General features: G+C 41.0%; 1 protein-coding gene and 1 pseudogene across 5 annotated transcripts in view; both read right to left on the reverse strand.

The window, feature by feature from the left end:
- Positions 1 to 21,655, reverse strand: part of Invs (inversin) — a 156,656-nt gene that overhangs the window by 40,236 nt on the left and 94,765 nt on the right. For all 5 annotated transcript variants that reach the window (XM_052714960.1, XM_052714959.1, XM_052714962.1 and 2 more), the window contains 6 exons: positions 17,222 to 17,389; positions 11,970 to 12,150; positions 9,111 to 9,220; positions 4,516 to 4,687; positions 3,210 to 3,365; positions 2,563 to 2,792 (listed from right to left, as the gene is read on the reverse strand). In XM_052714960.1, the coding sequence (XP_052570920.1) occupies positions 2,563 to 2,792; positions 3,210 to 3,365; positions 4,516 to 4,687; positions 9,111 to 9,220; positions 11,970 to 12,150; positions 17,222 to 17,389 (1,017 nt within the window). The remainder of the gene's footprint in view (positions 1 to 2,562; positions 2,793 to 3,209; positions 3,366 to 4,515; positions 4,688 to 9,110; positions 9,221 to 11,969; positions 12,151 to 17,221; positions 17,390 to 21,655) is intronic.
- LOC128095973 (centrin-2-like) lies at positions 4,622 to 6,455 on the reverse strand (annotated as a pseudogene).

The raw sequence follows: 21,655 nt of genomic DNA on the forward strand, positions 1-21,655 counted from the left end.
TAAATAACAAGTTCCAGGATGGGCTACAAGGTGGGATTCTGTCTTTGAAAGAAGAGAATTTTTTAAAGCGAGCACCTATAATCCTAACACTTGGGTTCAGGAGCTGAGGGCGGGAGGATCAAGAGTTTAACATCACATGTGGCTACACCAGAAGCTCAAGGCTAGCCTTGGGTTCGTGAGACCTTGTCTTAAAAACCAGGCCCTGCCCACCAAACCAAGAGTAAGTCAAACCTGTGGAAAATGTGTGGCAGGGAATAAAGATGAGAGAAAACACCATTCAAAAGGCAGATGTGCTCAAAATGCAGAAAGTCAGCAAAGACAGATGTCCTTGAAGGGTTGAAAATGACAGGTGGAAAGTTTAAAGAAAAAAAAAAGGAGAGAGATAATACATATTACCAATGTACACACTTAATGCGGAGTCCTAAAACATAATATAGACAAGTGCAGATATGACCAACTTTTTATAAATACAACTAAAATTTTGAATAAAATGGACAAATTTCCAACCAAGTGCACTTACTGAAAGAAAATTATTAGGAAACAGAATAGTCTAACAGCCACTTACAAGCTGGATCAGTTATTAACAATTTAGACATTAAGAAAATTCCCAGGACCAGAGGACTTCAACAACAAATTTTTCCATATACTTAAGGAAGATATAACATCAATCTCATGCAAATTCCTGAAGAGGGAATACTTTCTAGCCCTTTTTTATAAAGTCAGAAACTCCTTCCTACACAAACATGACAAGTAGTAAGAAAGGGAACTTATCATGACCATAAGACCCAAAGTCTTAGAATATTAGTAAATCCACCTACATCTTAAAGTAACACTACCCTGTGAGTGAGGGTTACTCTACAGGTGGAAGGCAAGTTTAACATGAGAACAGAATTCAGTAGACATGATCCACTTATCAACAGAAAGAGAAGAGAAAGTGGGACCATGTTAGTAGATACACAAAGAGTATTTCATATAAACCTAACTACGATTTTTAAAAATTCTAAGCAACCACAAATATAGTCTCATGCAATGGTGAAGTATTGGAAGCTGGATCTCTGAGAAGCCAGAATGAATTAAAGAGAGCCAGTATCACCAATTCTATTCAGAACTATCTGAGAGACCCTAGACAGCTCTAAATAGATGATTCCAAAATGCGATATATAAAACTGAATAGAGCTAGAAAGTTGCTAATAGAAGTATGTAAGAAATTGCCTACGTGGCAAAACATAAAAGATATGCTAAATTATAAATGCACACTCCTACTAATATATGGACAAGGACCATAGTTTACATATTTTCCCTTATGTTACTTTCAACTTTTAAAAGCATTTATTGCATTTATATATTTACTTCTTTAGCATGTGTGCACACCTGTTCCATCATGCACGTGGTCAGCAGAGAGCTTCAGGAGTCAGTTGTCTTCTTCCCACTCAGCTATCTCGCCAGCTCCTCATTATATTATTTTACATATAATGACGATCTTGGGCTAGAGAGATGGCTCAGTGATTAAGAGCATTTGACTGCTCTTCCAGAGGTCCTGAGTTCAATCCCCAGCAACCACATGGTGGCTCACAACCATCTGTAATGGGATCAGATTCCTTCTTCTGCCGTGCATGAGGACAGAGCACTCATATACATACACTACAGGAATAAATAACAATCTTGGTAGAAACTTCCTGAATGGTTAATAGAGAATCTATTTTCTGACTTGGAAAACATGATTTATGCTAGTAATTTTAGAGTGAAGCCAGCCCTCCAAAAGTGATTGCTAGGTAGTATGAATTAAATCCTATCTTAGGATTCTGACAGAACAAACATACACACACACACACACACACACACACACACACACACACACACACACACACACGTCACAGCGGATCACATTGACAGAACAAACATACACACACACGTCACAGCGGATCACATTGTATAGCACTTGTTACTTTGATTCAGTAATCTCCTTAGAGGGATTATTCTAAGGGAACAATCCAAAGAAGAAAGATAAATTCATGAAGATGATTCTGGCAACAGTGGAGAGGTGTCCTGTTAATTACTGAGCTCTTGAGTTTGTGTTAAGAGCTCCCACTCTCAACTGGTGTCACTGCAGGGTAATTACTGAAGCTTCCTGAGTTCCAGTTTCCTCAGCCATAAAGTGGGGTAGGACAGTAACTACTTTATAGGATTGCTGTGAGTGCTGATTGAACTATCACTGAATATAAAGTTCTTGGCATATTAGGATATTAAGCAGTTATGATTATGAGAAAGATTATATATCAGCTGAGAAAATGCTGGTGCTAATTTTAAGTGAACAAAAGGTGGTTTGTAAGATCATATATGTGTATATATACATGCATGCATATATTTTATAAACATTTAGAAAATTATTCTTAGTGTATATACATGTTAAATAATATACAGATATAAATGAGCACTAAAAGAAAATATTGACAAATGAAAATCATCTCTCTCCAAGTGATAAACTGTTGTACTTAATTCATAACAAAGAAGCAAACTATGCACCATGGAGCTGGCAGCAGCACATAAAGCCCAAGTTTCTACCTCTTTGTCTTGGATGTTGGGGTCTGCATTGTTTTCCATGAGCACAGCCATGCAGTTGATGTACCCTCCGTATGCAGCACACTGAAGAGGTGTTCTTCCTGCATAATCCTGCACATTTGGGTTGATCTTATTTTCTATCAGTATCTGGCAGACATCGGCATTTCCCCCCAGTGCTGCCCAGTGGAGAAGAGAATGTCCATCTTGGTCAACCAGATCTACCCTTGCTCCGCCTAGCAAAGCAAAATTGCAGTGAAAATGTCAAATGTAGACAGCATTTATGAGAAGGAACAGAAGCTTACAATCATAACAATGTCCTTTGAAAGCTTTTTTCTCCCCAACACTTCTATGTATTCTACACTGTCAGTGTCAGAGCTTTAGAGTATCCCTTAAGTTCTGGAGAGATTGGGACTCAGTTTCTTTCAGCAAATGAATCTGGAGGTCTGGGGCCAAACTGATTATTCTGAAGTCAAATGTTCACCAATAGGTGAACTACAAGTACAGGCAGAGTTTTCTGGTGCCACTTGGGCACTCTTCCCCAAGTTTCTGCCCCAGGGTTCTGTGTGTGAATGAAATCGTGTTTCACACCAAGTGTGCTACAGCGCCTACCTTTTGTGAGAGACCTAATAGAAGCACTTGTATCAACTGACCTTTAATAAGTGTCTGAATCACATCTTTGTGCCCCATCTCACAGGCTCGGAAGAGTGGAGTATGTTTCATGACGTCAGTAGCATCTACTTGAGCATCATTGTCCAATAATAACTTCACAGTGCTGACATGGCCAGAAAGGGCAGCAGCATGTAAAGCTAAAAAAAGAAGCCAAAGCAACTGATCAACTTTCAAAATTACCCTTTAAGTATGTTTTTCTTTCTTCTTCTTAGGATTTCCATCTCACTGTGGCTAAATGCAATCCAAATCTCTCTCCTTCTCTCTCTATTTCTGGACATATATGTGCTGCTGTGGGTATGTGCAAGGACGGTGAGGCCTGGTTGCACTTAGTGTTGTGCTGGAGGTGTTCTTTTCCTTCTGACTTGCAGTTGAGATTTCAGACAAAGAAGAGACTTCATGTTCACACTGGATGCTAAAAACCACAACTCTTAGTAACCAACACATAGTGGCAGGGCTCTTCTTATGAAGAAAAACTAAAGCAAGAGTCTGGAAAGAACTGATGGGAGGCTGTGAAGCAGTGAAGGTTCTAGAGTTATAGGAAGCACTCTCTCACATGGGACATCAGTATGGAGTCATGCTACTCAACTTGAGAAAAGAGCATAAAAAAAGAGATTTGAGAATACATTTAAATATGTGCATCCCTCAAAACATATTTTGAAATGTTAGTAGCTACTAAATATGTGCAGTTTTTTTGCATATGTATGTATGTGTTCAGGTGTACATACATGTGTGTGCACACGTGTGTTAAGGACTGAAGTTGACACTGGTGTCTTCCTTGACTGTGTTCTACTTGCATATTGAGTCAGGGCCTCTCACTGACTCCAGAGGTCACCTTTTTGGCTAGTGGTCTCCTTGCCTCCACCTTCCATGCACAGGGATTACTGGTGGGCCTCCAAGCCCACTCACTTTTTCTGGCTCTCACACTTGCATGAAGGAGGGTTCTACTCAATGAGCTATGTCTCCAGCCCCAACTCTGTATAGTTGCAAGCTCCACACTTTTTATATGAGAGTGGATGAGAAGACAAGTTTCTATCTTGTGTCTAAGGTGCAGCAAAGCCATAGACCAGACGCTGGTGTTCACCTGCTAGGGGTACTAATTTTAGATACAATACTTGGAAGAAATAAAGCCTTTGGAGTAAGAGCCTGGCAAACTCAACTTAAAAGGTGAAAAGCTAAGTCAAACAATATTATCTTAGGCACAGTGATCTCAAGTTACAGTCTTATAAATTTGATAGCACTGATCAATTTGGCACCTGAAGCAGGGTGAGCCCATGTGCCAGTTCCTACCTGTGCCTCCGTACTTGTCTGCCATGTTGATGTCAATGTCAGATTTTAAACTCAGCATAGTCCTGAGCACGTCATCACTGCCTTTCCCTGCTGCCCACATGAAGGATGTTCTTCCTTCCAGGTCAGAATCATCTTTCACTGAAGGATGCTTTAAAAACACTTGAACTGTTTCCTGTAAGAAAACTTCATTTGAAACACCACAGCAGTGGCACATTCTCCAAGGTAATAAAGCACCTGCTAGAGATGATTCCATGAAGAAGCCAAGGATTTCTCCTGCTGTCTTTTTATGAATAATAAAACCTCAATTTCCACAGAAAATTATGATCTTCTTTCCTTATATACTAGTTTTAGTTTCTATAACACTTCAAAACATCTAGCTTTCTCATTCAACATCCTGAAATCTGAGAATCATGACTCTTTTCCCCCAGGAGATGTTGATGATCTTAAGAGCCAGAGGTCGGGAGTGCTGCTACCCAACAATGTCTTCTGGACATGACAAAGGTTGATGCACGTGTGGATTTACTACAGCTGGAGCTGTCAGCACAGGACTGGGACTGTCGACATTTCATCATGAAGGGAGAAGGGCTTATGAGGTCCCACCCCTCTCATAAGGACCACTGACAGTCAGTTGGGGCTGGGGGAACAAGCGTCACTCCTCATTAGTGTAACCAGTGGTACGGTGCCCATGCTCCAGTAACTAGCCTCTTGTTCATGCAGGACACCCTATTTAAACCCAGTGTGCCACACACAGAAGACATGGGAGTAGGAGGCAACTTACTGGGAAGAAGGGTTTGGACACGAAAGGGTGGGGATGAGTGAGACTGTCAAAGAATAAGAAATAATTTTTAAAAATCAAAACATGAGAAGAATAAAACAATTGAGTATGAGTTTCTTTAATCAGGCTTTAAAACTTTTTTTAATTAAGAAAGGTTTTATTTTTAAAACAAAACAAATGCATTACCACACATCCAAATGCCACAGCAAGCATTCGTTGGGTTTTATGAGAGGAAAAAAACTACACTCTGGTGTCAACCAAAAACTAGAACAATTTTAGAACAACCACAGTTTATGGTGAGGTGGACACCTGGACATGTAAGAAGCCATTGCGTGTGTGCAGCTGTGTGAGAATGCATGAGCAATGCGAAGTAATGGACGGTGGAGTGACTGCAGTTTCCCTTCAGACCCTTTCCCTACTATGTGCTCTTGTTCTGCCTGTTGAGTTAGTCAGCAGGTAAATGTACAAAGAACTTACTATCAAAGAAATTTCCAAAAGTCAAAAATAGATTCAAGGTCATGGCTAATTACCCCAGAGGTTGGGGGAGGGGGATTCTCAAATATTTCACAAAATGGCAGGCACTAAATCTAGTCACACGTGCTTGCAGTAGAAAAAGGAGCACTGATCTTAATAGAGACTGGTCTTCTTCATGATGCACAGGAACTCTTGCTCATTGACCTCACCATCTCCATCTGGATCAGCTTCGTCAATCATTTCCTGCAGCTCCTCTTCAGTCAAGTTCTCACCTAGCTCCCTGGCCACACACTTCAGATTTTTGAATATTTTCCAGTTTCATCATCATTGAAGGGCTTGAGAGCTTTCAGGATTTCTTCTTCGGTGTCTTTCTCGGACATTTTCTGAGTCATCACTGTCAAAAAGTCAATGAAGTTCGTTTTTCCTGTCCCTTCCTTATCAGTTTCACTTATCATCTTCTTGATTTCTTTTTCTTGGGTTCCGAACCCAGGGCCCTCATTGCACCCTTAGTTCCTTGATGTCCATAGTTTCAGCTCCATCAGCATCTAAGACACCAGAGCTCCCCGGATTTCCTGTTCTGTTCTTTAGTCAGCTCAGGCTTAGGGCTCATTCTTTTTCTCTGCCCACTGGATGCCATGTTTGTCTTCTTAAAATTACAGGCCTTTCCATCACAGAGTTCCAAGGAAGAACTAGTGCATTAACATGAAGAACGATGCAGGAAAAAAGCCAGGCTTTAAAACTTTTAAGGGTATTGTTAGAAATAAAAATTAGAAGACGTAAAAGTATTTGGTGTCAAGGCCAACATTAAGTTACACATTTTCATGTACACTGTACCTGCAGAAACCCAGATATTTAAGCATGCCTCCAGAGAAGGCAAACAGACTGTCTCACTGTGTATTACATTACTAAAAGTCTTGAGATGGTTAATGCATTTGTGGGTTATTGATCAAAAGTTATTGTGAAATGCAGCATTCAACTCATTTAAACACATTTATTTAGCCATTGCTATATTCAAGGTCCTGCTGCTGGGATAATGGAAAATTGGGACCCTGAGCAGTCAGTCCTAAGAGTGCCTAGCAGTTTGGGTTACTATTGTCGTTTTCCGTGCTGGAATCCAATCCAAGGCCTTGCTTATGCTGCTCCATAAGCTTACGTGCTGTGTGGCCCAGTGCCGCTCTCACCTCTTGGACCTGGGCTAATATTCCTGCATATTCCTGCATAGAGAATTGAAAATTACCTCTTTTCTAAAACTCAGTTTTCTGGGAAGATCAAGAAACCATTGCTTGAATGAATATAAAGAGTTTCTGCAGCTGCCTCTTAATATTTTTTAGAAAGAACAGGGCTGGAGAGACGGCTCAACAGTCAGGAGCACTAGCTACTGGGTTCACTTCCCAGCAAGGGCATGGAGGCTTGACATCCTCAGTAACTCTACTAGATGATCTGATGCCCTCTCCGCCCTCCGAGGGCACCAGCAGCCATGTGGTACACAGACATACCTGCAGACAACCCCCCCCAATACAATAATAAAAAAGAATTTAGTCCTTGTTTCACCCTGGAAGAAGCGTAGGTTCATGACCACACAAACATTGGCAGCAGGTACAGGAAATCCCAGCAGTACGCCCAAGGCAATACGGCTTCCTAATTTTAGAACAATTTCCTGGTTTTTGTTTGTTTTTTAGTGTTTTTCAAAAAGATAATAGCAGCCTTATGTGGTGTTAACAGAGGCTAAAGTAATCAATGGGCTTGAAATAGAGCTTAGGAAATGTGCATAATTATTAAAAACCAACTCTGGAATTGGCAGACCATCTAAATCAAACATCTGTAATGTGCTACCATTCTCTTTTGCTCCCACTGGAATTTAATTATTGGTATCTGTATTAAAGCTGGACTCTGAAATCTGGTTCAAGATCATGGGCAAGCCATCTCATCTCTTAGAACATGGAATTTTAGAACCTGTAAATGGAATGTTATGACCCACCTCCCAGGACTTGTTGAGTTATGTACTGAGTTTTCATTTCCATAGACCCATCAGCTTGGGCCACATGACTTTCCTCTCTGTGATAAGAAAGAACTACTTCTCCAAGATAATAAAAGATAACAGTTTGCCAAAACTCTAGATGGTACACAAAGTATAATTTTAGGGAGGCCAAGAAGGAAAGACTGTAAGTATACAGATAGCCTGTGACCAGCCCGAGAGCAGACACACAATGTACTTGTCACAGAGAAAGGACTCCCATCAGTTTCTGATGGATTTAAAAGAAAGGAACTAGAATCACTAGCAGATAAAACAGGATCAAACTGGCTTCTGCAAAGAGTAAGAAGGAAATGAAAATGAGACATTCCAAACACTGAGGTCAAGAAGTGGGAATTATGCTGTGCCCAGGCCACAACCATTGTGAGTTTCCCTGCACACCCATGATGAAGGCAGAAAATCAACTGCGGCCTCTTTTAATGTCTCTGTGTCAACCTGCACACCATCATGCTGTCAGCACATAATGGACAAGAATACACTTTGTGATCCATGAAGGACTATCAGGGAAGAACTACTGGTAACTCTCAGGATTTCTAGAAACAACAATTCACACTGTGGCCTTCTCAGTGTGCACAATTCATAACCATTAGTATGAATCGTAAGAATGTAGTCTGTGTTTGGACACCTGCTCTCATATGTACACAACCCATAGGAACACGGTCTGTGTGGATGCCCGCTCTACGCCAGGTGCTGTAGACACTTACCATAAACTCGCTCTATTCTTTCCAGCAGTCCTGAAGGAAGACATATAGCTATCCTCACACTATCTATGAAGAAGCAAAGACTCAGAGAGGTTGAGAAAGTTGAGTGAGATCACACAGCTAGCAATCTACACAGTTGGGATTCCAGGCAGGAGTTGGTTTTTCCAGCTCCAAAGCCTTGCTTTCAGGACAATTACAGGGTTTCTGAACACTAAGATGTCCCAAGTACTATAGAAGTCACAGAATGATGTAGTATATTCACCATAAAGCAAAAAATTATACCAAGTATTTAAGTAAAGCTACATAAGCTTGCAATGACTAACAACCTTATAAAAACACAGACCATCACCTGGATCATGGCACTGACAGTGTGAACAATGGTTAAAAGCAATCACTTTATCAACACAGATACGTGTGTGTCCATCAACCTGGTTCAATTTGAACTAGCTCAGTGTCAACCTCCTGTCTGTAACACTGTACTCCATCTATCATTAGTATAGGCTGATTGAAGGGGGCAAGGGATTATGGCACATTATTTCTTATAACTGCATATGAATCTACAATTACATCAAAATAAAACATTTTATTAAGAGAAAAGGGAATCATAACTTACAGCAAAGTTACTCTGTGCTGCATAGTGCAAGGGCGTTGCTCCTTGGCTGTCAGAAGGGATAGTTCCAGACTTGTTTCTTTCTAAAAGGAGATGGACAATCTGTGCATGGCCTAAGAACAGACATAAGTTAGTTATCTTGCACAAAGAGGTAAGTCCATTTTTAATCCATTTAAAAGAAAGAAGGTAAGAAAAATCACTAGCATTCAACAGCATTTAAAATAGTTTTAAACAGCTCCCAGTGCAGCCTCTTCCACCTTCTCCCCTGCATACTATGATAGGGTAGAATGAAGGTAAAGCTTAAGATTCTGAAAAGAGGATGCTTCATTAGGGAGAAAAGCACAGTGGTGATAAGTGCCAGGCGTAGGTACTGCCTCTTGGGCTTCTTGGCTTCACTAGCCATCATGTCACGGTTCTGCTTTCTGACCCAGCAGACTTGAACATCAGCTCCCTGCTACTGCTCAGCTGAACTAACTGAAATGAACCTTGTCTGCCTCTGAGGCCTTCTAACTATCCTGTCAATGTCCCTCCCCTAGTCTTTTAATACAAAGGTAGTGATTTTAAACTCCACAAAAAGGGGGAGCACATATTGTGAAGGGGTGGTGGGTTAATAGTCTGTAGTATGGTCTCAAAAAAGTGGTTTCTACAAAGGAGTAGTTGGACAAGCGGTCAAAGAATCAACAAGCTGGTGTGGCAGTGTGTGCCTGTAAACCTTGCACTTCAAGGCTCAGGCAGGTGGATTGAAAAACTGAGACCAGCCTGGGCTACTGAGCAAGTGCTAGGACATCCTCTGGTTATCCTGTTTCGAAATTACAGCAGCACAGCACATCACAACACAACACAACCACAACACAACACAGAGGCTAACAAACCTAGGAAATCCTTTTATTCTCTCTAACAGAGCATGTGGGGAACCAGGCAAGGAAGGAGATGCCATGGTGGAGGAGCCCTTTGAGCAAGGCTCTGCTGGGTGGAAGCCAGAGAAAGGGATCTGCCTGGGGCTTGTGCTTATCTACATACTCCACCTGTGTGGTTTAAGATGGAGCCTTCCTAACCCAAATATAGGCCTGGTGACAATCTGGGCAAGAGCTTCAATCTAAACACACCTCATTTTGTTTAAAGTCAGTAAAGACTTGAGGATAACATACATAATATAGTTCATATATTGAACACAATATTACCACAGCAGGGAAAGAGAATTGGCATTGGAAAGATAAAGAGCATACCTCAGGAATGGTCTCAAGAAGGCCAGAGCAAAGTCGAGAAACTGTTAGGCATCTTCAATTTAGTGCAGAAAGAGATGGCTTCTAGGAAACGAAGGGAGAAGGAAGCCATGAAGAAAACAGGCTGACGAGAAAGGGTGACGGAAGGACTCAAAGGAAGTAAAATGAGGTTACGAAGAAAACGAGGAGGCTGACGGGAACGAAGATACAGTTGAAATGGGAGTCCAGGTAGAAGGGATAATAAAGTCAGAAGTTACAGAACGAAGGGAGTGTAGTGAAGTGGAAACAAATTTGTGAAGTATACCCACATTCTAGAGGAAAAAGAAAAGGGAGGGAAACACACCATAACAATTATAAATCTGACATAAGAGCTGTATGCAAGTATGAAAATCACTCTAAAATAGATGGCGTGCAACTTAGAACTAAGACCAAGGTAGTACAACTGAGCAGCCCCAGACTGTTAGTAACACCAAAGGAGTAATGAGGAGGAAGAGCAAAGCTCGCCCTATGTGCAAGAGGAAGCAGGCGAGGTATTGCTCTTTACTCTGACTAATGGATAAACATGATTTTGATAAACTGAAAAGTCACCCTGACTGAACTACACTGCAGCCTGACTGAACTATACACTGCATACTGCAACTGAACTACACTGCACACTGCAACTGAACTACACTGCACACTGCAACTGAACTACACTGCACACTGCAACTGAACTACACTGCACACTGCAACTGAACTACACTGCATACTACAGCTGAACTACACTGAACACTCCAACTGAACTATACTGCACACTCTAACTGAACTACACTGCAGTCTGAACACTCCAACTGAACTACATTGAACACTATAACTGAACTACACTGCACACTCCAACTGAACTACACTGTAGTCTGAACACTATAACTGAACTACACTGAACACTCCAACTGAACTACACTGCAGCCTGAACACTATAACTGAACTATACTGCAGCCTGAAACACCAGGTGGGCCAAAACCGAGTGGCAGACAGCAGCACAGGTGCTCTACATGACAGAAGGTGAAAACAAAGGGGCAGGAAAACATGAAGAAAAAACCCTCTGAAAACACTAATAATACCCAATAATAGAAAAAGTATTACTTTTTAATAGTGACTATAAGTGGTTAAATTACTTCATAAAGGAGAAAAATTCCCAGGTTGTACTTCTTCAAATAATGTAACACAACCATACACAACAGACAAATATCTGCTCTCTCCCCAAAAAAGTGATCCCCCAAAGGTTACAAGGCAGATATGAAGAAAAAGTCACGTATCGAGGACTGAACACAAACATCAAGTGAATGCCCTCCTTTGCCCTCATAACAGTCATGAATGTGAAGACAGGTTACCTTATAGTCACATCTTGTCAATGAATTTTCATTCCTTTATAATAAAAGTAAAAACTTAGGACAGAATGTTGAAATAAAACCCAGTATTTAATAAGAATTAGGTTATATTACCACATTTAAAGCATGCAACAGAAGGAGCCAGGTTATGAAATAATTGAGCTTATCAATTAGCTATGAAAATGTTTGAACAGGGAGGGAGCCTGCAGGAGATGCGGAGGCACAGGCCCTCTGTAGTTACCAGCCATCCTCTGACTTACAGCGGAACGTACCTAGTAAGGCTGCCCAGTGAAGTGGGGTTCGAAATAAGTTATCGTAAGATGTTATGTTGCAGCTTTCATAGGAGGTCAAGACATCCACCACTGTCAGGTTTCCGTCGGCGACTGCAAAGTGAAGAGGTGTGCGGCCCTCATAGTCTTGCCAGTTCAATAATGACTCTGTTGGAGCAGCATCCTGTTTTCAAGAACCAGAGACTTCAGACACATGTGGAATCCTCAATAAATAATATGTGGCATGCACATGAACTATTTCTTAAAACAAAACCTCCACATTCTCTAGAGGTGCAAATAAAATGATGCATTGAGTATATGGGCTAAATCTTTAACAATTGACTTTCCTATTTATTAATAATATAAAAATACAGAAAAGAATAGAGTACCACCATGCTTGCGTTAAAAAGGTGTGACACTGCCTAATGTGCTTTTGTGTCTGTTGTGAATTAGGCTAAAGCTATGCTTTTTTTAAACTTATATACACATTTTGTACATGTGCTTTGGATATTTACATCATGGAAGCACACATGTAATCTCTTTGGCAACTTTTCTTCCTACACTACCCTTGTGGGTATCTCTGTTGATTCTAGTTTAATATTTGTTAAACTGGGGCTTAGTTGTCCATTTTTCTCCTGAGGGACAGTTAGGCTATTTCCACTTTTTTTCACAGTCACAAACACTGTGGCAGAGACTGTTTCTTTCACGTATTTCTTGCAACACAATGTGTGAAGTTTCTCTCTTTGCTACATATAGAAAGAGGCATTGCTGGTTGAAGGATTTTTGTACCTTCCACTGTATACTGTCAAACTGCTCTCCAAATGCTTGAACCAATGAACACACCCATGACAAGATGCAAAGTGTTTATTTCCCACATGCTGGCACTGATGAATCACTTGGTATTGTCAAGCTTCCTACATGTTATTCCTATAATGAGGCGGAAAGACACTTCCCTGTTGTTTTATTTAAAGTGCCTTTATGAATGAGGCACACTCCACTCATTCTTTTGCTAGATCTTTGTAACAAACATTCTGATATACTTCCTCAGTCTCTCTTTGACATTAAAAGCCTTATTTCCCAGCTGCAAGGGACACTAGCAGCCCAGGATCCTCACGTCTCTGCTTCCTGGAACAGCTTCAGCTAAGGAGCTTCCTCATCCAGAACTCCTCCTCAGGTTAGGTCACACCTAGAGCCAAGTCCTGTTGCTTCCACTTGACTCTCGGAAGGGTCATCCCAGATTTACAGCTGCCTATGTGGTCACCTCATTCGACCAGTGAAGGGCCCAAGGTGTGTCCAACCTAGGACAGCTACAAATGCAGCCAGCCCCTCCCCAAATAAAAAGTCTGTTCACTTCAAACATCATGAGGTTACTTATTTACTTATTGTAACTCAACTGCAAGATTCTTGATTATTAACTTTGAGATGACAGTGGCATCAAAGGTTGGGTGTGCTTAGGCTCTCCAAGTAAGGTGTGTTTATATGAGGTAACTACCTATAAAATCTGCAAGAAAATCAAAGATGTGATGGAAAGTGAGCAGAAATAGAAACTACCACAATGACCAGGGTAGTCTGAAGACACCAAAAGAGCTTTCAGACAGAAGAATGTAATTACTAAGATGAAATGTTCCATGGACAGGGTAAACTGCCTGGACTCAGCTGAAGAGAGTCTTAGTAAACCAAGAAACAAAGAGATGAGAATCTAAAAGGAAATTAGGAGACATGGTGAATAGATGAAAAGGCCCAAATACATATAACTGAAGACCCAAAAAGCAACAGTATGGAAAAGCAAACATGTAACATCTATTTGTTTTCTAAAGGTAAGATTCAATAATCAGAATATAAAGCAAATGAAATTTTATTTACTATAGTCTTTTTACATTCATTGCATGTGCATGTGTGTATGAATTTATGTATATATGTATGTATTGTGTGCCATGGTGCATGTATGGAGACCAGAGGACAACCCGTGGGACTCAGTTCTCTTCTTCTAATACATATGTGTGTCCTCAGGGGTCCAACTCAGGTCCTCAGGCTTGGTGGCAGGTTGCCTTTACCCAATGAGCCACCTTGCTGGCCCTATTATCGTTTTGACATAGGGTCTAGCTATGTAGCTCATGCTGGCCAAGAACTCAGGATCTTTGGCTTTAGCCTCCTGAATGTTGAGACTGCAGGAATGCATCATTGTGCCCAGCTCCAAAATGGATCTATTTGTTTATTTATTTTTGGGACAGGATTTTAAACAGCTTGGGCTGTTTCAAACTCACTATGAACTCCTGATCTTCCTGACTATCACTCACATGCTGGGATCACAGGGTGTGCTACCCTGCCCAGCAAACAGGATTTTTTAAAAAAAAAATTCTAAAATACCACACCTAGACACATTGCAGTGGAACTGTAAGACATCAAATACAGAGAATTAAAAACAGCCTGATGAAAAGGCAGATCACCTTACAAAGGATTGATCATTGAGACAGCAACAGACTTGACTTACAAGAACAATGAAAAAAGGCAGAAAGCTATAAACCAGTTCAAGATAAACAACAGAAAAATAAATATCTAGGACTGTGCACAAAGAAAACTAGTTTTCAAGAGCAAGTTAGCAACAATTAAAGAAATCAAGGTTATGAGCTTGAGAAAGCAGGAGACCAGGTCGGGTGATTCACAGGAAGCATCAGGGGGAGGAAAGGGAAGGGGAAATGATGTAATTATGTTTTAATTTTAAAAAAGAACAAATTATAAAGACATTCTTAATTAAAACACATTTTGGACTGGAGTTGAGGCTCAGTTGGTAGATAGAGTGCTTGCCCAGTGTGTACACACCCTGCACCCTGCGTGTGATGGCCAGCATGTATAAATTAGGCGTTGGTGGCAAAGGGCTGTAATTCCAGCACTTGGGAGGTAGAGGCAGGAAGGTCAGAAGCTCAAGGTCATCCTCAACTATATAATGAGTTTGATGTCAACCTTAGCTACATGAGACTCTTGTCATAGACTGAAAAGAAAACAACAGTTTATCATCAATATTTCTATAAAAATGGAAGTTATAAGAACTATATATCAGGAACTAAGAGGGCTGATAAGGAAAATTCGAAATTAAAGGGGTGGGGTGGGAAATGAGGCTAAGAGATGGCTCAGTGAGTAAAGTGCCTGTCACTTGTGGAACCAGCCTGAGAGAGAAGTGTGTTTCAGTCAACAAAGCTGAACGGAGCTGGAGATCTCAGGAGCACTTTCACATCAGACATGGAGATGCAGTTTGGAGTTTGCCCTGTTGGTGTTTGGTCTTGCCTTGGTTCAGTATTTCCTCACTGTGCTCCCTTCCCTCCCTTTTGGAATGGTAATGTATAATCTGTGCCACTCTATGTCGGAAGTGTGTGGTCTGTTTTTTGATTTTGATTTTACAGGGGGTTACAGTTAAGGGATTGCCATGAGTCTCAGAAGAGACTTTGGACTTTTAAACAGTGTTGAGACTGTTATAGACTGGGGATTTATGAAGCTGGACTGAATGCAGTTTTACATTATGATGTGGCTACAAGCCTATGGGGATCAGGGAGTGGAATGTGGTGGTTTGAATATAAATGACCCCCATAGGCTCATAGATTTGAACGCTTGGTAATCAGGGAGTGGCATTATTAGGAGATGTGGCCTTGAAGGAAGTGTGCCACTGGAGGTATGATTTGAGGTTTCAAAATGCTTAAACCAGGCAGGCTCAGTGACTCTCTGTGTTTGCTGTCTGCAGATCTGGATGTAGAACTCTCAGCTACTCCCCAGCACCATGTCTGCCTGCTGCTGCCATGCTCCCTGCCATGCTTCATGCTATGCTGATAATGGACTAATAAACCTCTACTGTAAGGAAGCCCTGATTAAATGATTTCCTTTATAAGAGTTTGCTGGGGCTGGTTAAGAGCACCATCTACTCTTCCAGAGGACCCGAGTTCAATCCCCAGCACCTACGTAGCAGCTTACAACTGTCTCTTAACTCCAGTTCCAGGGGACCCAACACCCATGGCAAAACACCAATGCACATAAAATAAAGTTAAATTAAAAAAAAAAAAGAATGGTCATGTTTAGGGTGTCTCTTCACAGCAACAGAACACTGACTAAGACATCAGTCAAACAAGAGAACCCTGAGTACTGAGTTTGGATCCCCAGAATCCATATAAAAGTTGGGTATGTAGGGCAGCCTGCGTTTAATCCCAGAGCATGGGAAGCAGAGACGGAATCCCTGGAGCAAACTGGCTAGCTAGATTAGCCCAAACAGTGACCTTGGGCTTCCACAAGAGACCCTGCCTCAGTCAATGAAGTGGAAAACGATGGAGGAAGACACCCGACATCAACCCCTGGCCTCCATACACAGATACACATGAACATGTACCCTCACACCCATATCGACACACTTATCAATACATGCATGCATATCACACACACACACACACACACACACACACACACACACACACACACACACACATACAAAAAAGAAATGCAGAGAAAGAAATCAGTGAATATGTGCAGTAAACATTATATACTCAAGAGAAGAATACTTTTTAAAGTCTAATTTGTCTATTAAAAGTCAACAGGGGACTGGGGAAGTGTTTCAGTTAATCAAGGACCCAAGGTCAATCCCCTGTAAAAGGCCAAGCTCGGCTGTGAGTGCTTGTAAGCCCAGCACTGGGGACAGAGACACTTGGATCCTGAGAGCTTGCTGGCCAGCCAGCTTAGCTGAAGTTGTGAGCTTCAGGCTCAGTGAGGCGTCCTGTCTCAAGGTTACAGGCAGAGAGTGCTACAGGAAGATCCTCAATGTCCTGTTCTGGTGTTAGCATGGATGGCTGTTGGTGTGTACACCTGAATACTAATGTGCATTCATCAAACATAAATACTCCCATTTCACATAACACACACACACACACACACACACACACACACACACACACACACACACAACACCATACATACACACACTCACATGCATACACACTCATACACCAAAATGAAAAATTAAAGGATTAAAAATAAGTACAAAACAAAGCAGAGAATAAGAAATAGGAACTCTGGAAGTGGTTGGTGGTGGAGGAGTAGTAGGTCACAGGGAACCTCAGCGTGGAGTAACAGTTGCCATGAGGCTTTGTCTCTTGGGGGAATGACTCCACATGTTGGTATTCTTGCTTCATAATTACCTGTCTCACATTTATGTTTTTGTACCTATTAGATTATTTTTTCCTAAAAAGGACTTTTGGGGTCTAGCGCTGCATTCTACTTACCAGGATACATCTCACTGTGTGCACAGCGCTTGGGTCTTTGTGGTTGGCTGCCCAGTGGAGTGGGATCTTGCCTTCTATGTCAGGAATCCCAATGTTGGAGTCATGTTTGATGAGCAGCTTCGCATGCTCTGGGTTGTTGTAGTAGGCACTCCAGTGCAAAGCTGTTTGCTGCAAGGTAGAGAGGTGCTCAAAAGACAAGCCCAGCAGCCTACCCTTCTAGAACATCTACTATGTAACAGGCATGATTTAAGGGCCATCAGGACACTCTCTCAGAGCCTTCCCAGCCTACCACCAACAGCACCCCCTCTTTATCATATTCCAGCCCACAACTCCAAAAGAAGCCCCCCCTCCTTTACCAGGGTCACAGTGGCACCCAGAACCCCAGGTAAGACTCACACCTGCAGACCACCAACACTCCCTCAGAATCTCCCAGCCTATCCCCAACAGCCCTCCTCTCCTCATCACCATATCCAGCACACAACTCCAGAGGAAGCACCCTGCCCCACCAGAAGCCAGAACTCCACCCCCAACTCAGTTAGATACCCTTTACTCAAACACAGGCCACTCAGGCCAAAAGACCAGAAAGGAAACAGAAACCAATGGAAAAAAACACCCATCCAACAGAGATAAAATCAGAAATTGGCACCTAGACCTATAATCACCCCAAACCCAGACGCCTAGACACCAGTGTAAGAACACAATTGTGGTGATATTTTATTTGTATATTAATAAAGTTTGCCTGGAGATCAGAGGAAATAGTGAGCCATTTTAAGTAAACACAAAAGTCAGGCAGTGGTAGCACACACCCTTAATCCGATCACTTGGCAGGCAGGGTCTCTGTGTGTTCAAGGCTACACTAGGGAACAGAGCCAAGTGTGGTGACACAGCCAAGTGTGGTGACACATGTCTTTAATCCCAGTACCAACCATAGAGACCTGGAGGTCTGTACAGACAGGCAGTGATAAGGAAGTGAGGTAGCTGGGCTAAGATAGCCAATGAGGGGGCAGAATAGCAAGGCAATAAAAGCCTGGGTAGACAGGAAGTCATGGTATTTTGGGAGCGGCAGAGCTGGTGAGGTAAGGTTGGTTGGTGGCTCTCACTATTTCCCTGATCTCTAAGGCTTTCAACCCTATATTGGCTCCATGTTTTTTATTTAATAAGACCGCTTAGAAATTCGACTATACACGATCAATAACAGCCAGGGCAGTAAGTCACCACCAGAGCCCAGCTATCCTACTACAGGAAATCCTGAATATTCCAACACAGTTGAAGCACAAGAAAAACACCTTAAAACCAACTTTATGAAGATGATAGAGGTCCTTAAACAGGAAATGAATAAATCCCTTAAAGAAACGAGGAAAAGACAAACAAAAAAATAGGAGGAAATGAATAAAAGTGTTCAAAATCTGAAAATGGAAATAGAAGCAATTAAAAAAAAACACAGACTGAGGGAATCCTGGAGATGGAAAATCCAGGTAAGCAAAGAGGAACTACAGATACAAGCATCACAGAATACAAGAGATGGAAGAGAGTCTCAGGCATTGAAAATACGATAGAAGAAATAGATACACTGGTCAAAGAAAATGTCAAATCTAAAAAATTCCTGACACAAAACATCCAGGAAATCTGGGACACTATGAAAAAAAACCCAAACCTAAGAATAATAGGAATAGAGGAAGGAAAATAATACCAGATCAAAGGCACAGAAAATATTTTTAACAAAATCATAGAAGAAAATTTTCCTAACCTAAAGAATGACATGCCTATAAAGGTACAAGAAGCTTACAGAACACCAAATACATAGGACCAGATAGAAAGTCCCCTCACCACATAATAATCAAAACACTAAATATACAGAACAAAGAAAGAATATTAAAAGCTGCAAGGAAAAAAGAGCAAGTAACATATAAAGGCAGACCTATTAGAATTACACCCAACTTGTCAACAGAAACTCTAAAAGCCAGAAGGGCCTGGACAGGTGTCCTGCAGACTCTAAGAGACCACAGATGCCAGGCCTGCCTACTACTATACACAGCATAACTTTCAGTCACATAGATGGAGAAAAAATATTCCATGATAAAGTTAAATTTAAACAGTATCTATCCAGCCCTACAAAAGGTGTTAGAAGGAAAACTCTAACCCAAGGAGGTTTACACCCATGAAAATGTAGCACCCATGAAAACTGAGAAAATAAATAATCACATCCCAGCAAAACCAATTGATTGTTAATTACTGTTATTTGGTAGTGTGTGTGTGTGGTCATTAATATCTCTCAATATCAATGGACTCAATTCCCCAATAAAAAGACACATTCTAACAGAATGGATGCAAAAACAGGATCCATGTTTCTGTGGCATATAAAAAACACACTTCAACATCAAAAATAGACACTATCTCAGAGTAAAGGGTTGGAAAAAGATTTTCCAAGCAAATGGACCTAAGAAACAAACTGGTGTAGCCATTCTAATATCTAACAGAATAGACTTCAATACCCCTCTCAATAGACAGGTCATCCAAATAAAAACCAAACAGAAATACTGGAGCTAACAGATGTTATGAGCTAAATTGACCTAACAGGTATCTACAGAATATTTCACCCAAACACAAAAGGACATATCTTCTTCTCATCACCTCATGGAACATTCTCCAGAATTGAGCACACACTTGGTCACAAAGCAAGTCTCAAGGGATACAATAAAATTGAAATATCTTCCTGTATCCTATCAGCTCACCACAGATTAAAACTGGATTTCAACAAGAGAAACAACAGAATGCCTATAAACTTATGGAAACTGAATAACTCTCTACTGAACGACTGCTTAGACAAGGCAGAAATAGAGAAATTAAAGACTTCCTAGGATTCAATGAAAACAAATGCACAACATATCCAAACTTATGGGACACAATGAAAATGGTGCTAAGAGGAAAGTTCATACCACTAAGTGCCTACATAAAGAAATCAGAGTTCTTTTTTTTTTTTTGGTCTTTCGAGACAGGGTTTCTCTGTGTAGCTTTGCGCCTTTCCTGGAACTCAATTGGTAGTCCAGGCTGGCCTCGAACTCACAGAGATCCGCCTGGCTCTGCCTCCCGAGTGCTGGGATTAAAGGCGTGCGCCACCACCGCCCGGCGAAATCAGAGTTCTTATATTGGCACCACACCTGAAAGTTCTAGAACAAAAGGAAGCAAGCTCACCCAAGAGGAGTAGATGGCAGGAAATAATCAAACTGAGGGTTGAAATCAATAAAATAGAAACTAGAGAACAATACAAAGAATCAATGAAACAAAGAGTTGGTTCTTTGAGAAAATCAATGAGATAGATAAACCCACATCCAAACTAACTAAAAGATGGAGAGAGAATATCCAAATTAACAAAATCAGAAACAATAGAGGGACATAACAGCAGACACTGAGGAAATCCAAAGAATCATTATGTCATACTTCAAAAAACCTGTACTCCACAAAATCTAAAGGAAAATGGGTAATTTTCTTGATAGATACCACTTACCAAAGTTAAATCAACATCAGATAAACGATTTTAAGTAGACCTATAACCCCCAGTGAAATAAAGCAGTCATTAAAAGCCTCCCATGTTTATCAGAGAGCCTGCCACAGGCAACTCAGAGATCTGGAATCCTTCAGCATATCAAATTTAAATTTAAGAATAATTTTACATACTAAGAGCTAAATGTAGCTACTGACACTTTAAAAACTATATATGCATTTTCTTTATTTGAAATAAAAGTTTAAAGTGGTAATTCTGAAGGCAGTAAAGTTGCTTGAAAACCACTTTTGCCACTGCCATTCACATGCCTCCTATGGGGAGTGTCACCATGGAAAACAGAGATGCTCAGATATACATTAGAGCCTTACTGTCACTCAGCAATCCATCTGAAACTGGATAATTTACTGGGTAGGAACCAAGCTCATCCGTCATGAAAATTAAAAAAACTGTCATCCATGGTATTCACTCAAAGTGCACTTATAGGTCTTTATGATATTATGAAGTCATTATTAATGCATTATTTTCTAAAAGATTCATTTTATATTTATTTACTTTGTGGAGGTCACAGTAGAGTGTTGGATCCTTTGGAGCTAGAATTACAGGCTGGGGTGGGTGCTCGGAACAGAGCTCTGACCCTTGGTTAAGAGCATTGAGTGCTCTTAACTACTGAGCCATCTCTCCAGCCCAACTCATTGTTATTTTTAGTAATGACTGAAAAATCACAGAAAAATCATACTTAATAGCAATCATTAATTGACTCCTACCACATTTTTAATAAACAGAGATGGCATCTGTAATTCCTTCCTTTTCCTAGGTTATGATACTGTTCCATTTTCCATTCAGGTCTGTGATTACTTTGAGTTCCGTGTCTTGCCTGGCATTGTCCAAACTTCACTTTTTGCACAGTTATGTTTGATAGTTGTACTATTATT

Source organism: Peromyscus californicus, unplaced genomic scaffold, assembly GCF_007827085.1.
Source record: "Peromyscus californicus insignis strain IS unplaced genomic scaffold, ASM782708v3 Scaffold_5__1_contigs__length_169319896, whole genome shotgun sequence".
In the NCBI taxonomy this organism is placed as follows: domain Eukaryota; kingdom Metazoa; phylum Chordata; class Mammalia; order Rodentia; family Cricetidae; genus Peromyscus; species Peromyscus californicus.